Source organism: Fulmarus glacialis, unplaced genomic scaffold (assembly GCF_000690835.1).
Source record: "Fulmarus glacialis isolate BGI_N327 unplaced genomic scaffold, ASM69083v1 scaffold33483, whole genome shotgun sequence".
Taxonomy (NCBI): Eukaryota; Metazoa; Chordata; class Aves; order Procellariiformes; family Procellariidae; genus Fulmarus; species Fulmarus glacialis.
Genome location: NW_009205383.1, coordinates 2,091 through 4,603, shown reverse-complemented (window position 1 = coordinate 4,603; position 2,513 = coordinate 2,091). Strand labels below are relative to the sequence as shown.

At 55.6% G+C, this 2,513-nt stretch overlaps 1 protein-coding gene across 1 annotated transcript; it reads left to right on the top strand.

Moving 5' to 3' along the window:
• The first annotated feature begins 288 nt into the window (after nucleotides 1-288).
• On the top strand, nucleotides 289-1,722 carry B3GNT7 (UDP-GlcNAc:betaGal beta-1,3-N-acetylglucosaminyltransferase 7). Its single transcript, XM_009575379.1, has one exon. It carries the CDS (start codon nucleotides 374-376, stop codon nucleotides 1,502-1,504), a length of 1,131 nt encoding a protein of 376 aa, XP_009573674.1. The 5' UTR covers nucleotides 289-373; the 3' UTR covers nucleotides 1,505-1,722.
• The last annotated feature ends 791 nt before the right edge of the window (nucleotides 1,723-2,513 follow it).

The window sequence follows — 2,513 nt, the reverse complement described above, 5'->3', positions numbered from 1 at the left end:
CCCTTCCCAGCTCTTTGCACAGACCTGGGGTTACCAGATGACACCACAGCCACCTGCCACGTGCCTTGTGCCTGTCCCTGTGGTTAAGTGTGGCCTCAGAGCTGCCCCACAAGAAGGATGCAGGTGGGAAGAGCATGCGTGGAGGTGTCCCACAGCTCTTCCCACAAGGCTGCTACCCATCACAAGTTGATGGGACACAGATTATGAGCATCCCATGACGTCTCCAGGAGGTGCTTTTGCAGACAAGCCTCTCTCAGCCTGCAGTTTCCTCTCCTTAACCCCCCTGTCTCGTCCCTTTAGGAGGAAGACCATCTACAAAACAGTTTGCCTCTCCTTCTTGCTGGTGATTACGGTGACGGTGCTGCAACGGGGAATGGCCCCCAACCAATTCATGCAGGGCCAGCAGCAGAAAGAGCTGGCCCCTCCGGAGCCCCTGAAAATGCAGAAGAGAGACAACGCCTTCTCCATCACCAGCACTTTCTGGAAGAGCAAGAAGGAGAAAGCTCCTCTGAAGGAGGAGGAGAGCGTGACGGCAAAGCAAGCAAAATCCTGGGATGTCACCACTACCAACTGCTCGGCCAACCAGAACTTCAGCAAGGTGGACTGGTTCAAAGGGCTGGAGCCCAACTTCCAGCAGTTCCTGCTCTATCGGCACTGCCGCTACTTCCCCATGCTGATCAACCACCCCGAGAAATGCAGCGGGGACGTCTACCTGCTCATCGTGGTCAAGTCTATCATCACACAGCACGACCGCCGCGAGGCCATCCGGAGGACCTGGGGCCAGGAGAAAGAGGTGGATGGCAAGAGGATCAGGACGCTGTTCTTGCTGGGCACGGCCTCCAAGGAGGAGGAGAGAGCCAACTACCAGAAACTGCTGGATTACGAGAACCACATCTATGGGGACATCTTGCAGTGGGATTTCCTGGACAGCTTCTTCAACCTCACCCTCAAAGAGGTCCATTTCTTGAAATGGCTGAACATCTACTGTGACAACGTCCACTTCATCTTCAAAGGTGATGATGATGTGTTTGTGAGTCCCAGCAACATCCTCGAGTTCCTGGAGGACAAGAAGGAGGGAGAAGACCTCTTCGTGGGGGATGTCCTCTACAAGGCCAAGCCGATTCGGAAGAAGGAGAACAAGTACTACATCCCCAGCGCCCTCTACAACAAAAGCAACTACCCACCTTATGCAGGGGGTGGGGGCTTCATCATGGATGGGCCCCTGGCCAAGAGGCTGCACAAGACCTCGGAGACACTGGAGCTGTACCCCATTGACGACGTCTTCCTAGGGATGTGCCTGGAGGTCCTTAAAGTATCACCTGTTGGGCATGAGGGCTTCAAAACTTTTGGCATTGTGAAGAATAAGAACAGCAAGATGAACAAGGAGCCGTGTTTCTTCCGGAGTATGTTGGTGGTTCATAAACTGCTGCCTCCAGAGTTGCTCCAAATGTGGGACTTGGTCCATAGTAACTTGACGTGCTCGAGAAAACTCCATGTCCTTTAGCTCAGTCTCTCTGGAGAGCTGGGACTGGAGGGGCCGGGACAGCCGATCCCTGCTCCGGGATGGGGTGAGCCTCTGCTGGTGGCACACAAGTCCTGCGGGGGCATCTCCCTCCGGGGCGAGGAGGGCAGAGACACCGCGCTCGCAGGCAGGGTTTGCGATAGTGTTTGTTCCTGTACTGTAATGTGGTTCACTTATCTCCAGCTGGGTTGGGGGTTGCTAAAAAAGAAGAGAGAAAAAAAAAAACAACAAATCTAGCACAAAATGAAGAGAGAGAGAGAGAACAGAGGGGCTTGTGCTCTGCTTTAGGTACCACCTCCACTGGAGCATGATGAACGGTGGGGTTGGGGGAGGCAGAGAGGGATGTGGCACAGCATTTTTTGGAGATGTTCAGGGTCTGGCTATCCAGGGAAGCTGCTCCAAAGGAGTTGAGCGGTTTACAAGTGCGTGAGCCCCCCATGACTCAAAAGTCAGGGGGATTTTAGTTGTTATCTCAAATTTCTCCTCCATGCAAGGTTTTAGTGACATTGACCCTGTGCGCATTGGGTTCACCCCTGCCAAAGTCCTCTCTGTGTCCCCACTACGCAGCTGGGGAAAGGGGCTCTCCTCCGAGGCCGGACCTCGCCAGCCCCGAGCCCCCATTAGGGTTTCAGCCAGGCGGTCGAGGGATGGGGTCTTTGTCCCTGATAGAGGGTCCCAGATGACGGTGGCTCCCAGCACCAGCCCAGGCTGTGCTTGTCTCCCCAGCCCCTCTGCCGGCCTTGCTGTGCATGCACTCGGAGGAATGCACCCAGCCGAAATTCCTCAGGGATTTATTCCTCCTGGCAGGAAAGGGAAGGGATAAGGCGGGCTGCCCTTGCCCATGGCCAAGGAAGTAGCAGAGAAACCCAGTCGGCCCTGGCTGGAGTGGCCCAGGGGCTTATTACACCTGGGACCCCGTCTTGGGTGCAGGAGTCCCCAGGGATTGCTGCGAGGACACCATCTCCTGCAGCAGGGCTGTCCTGGTGGGCTT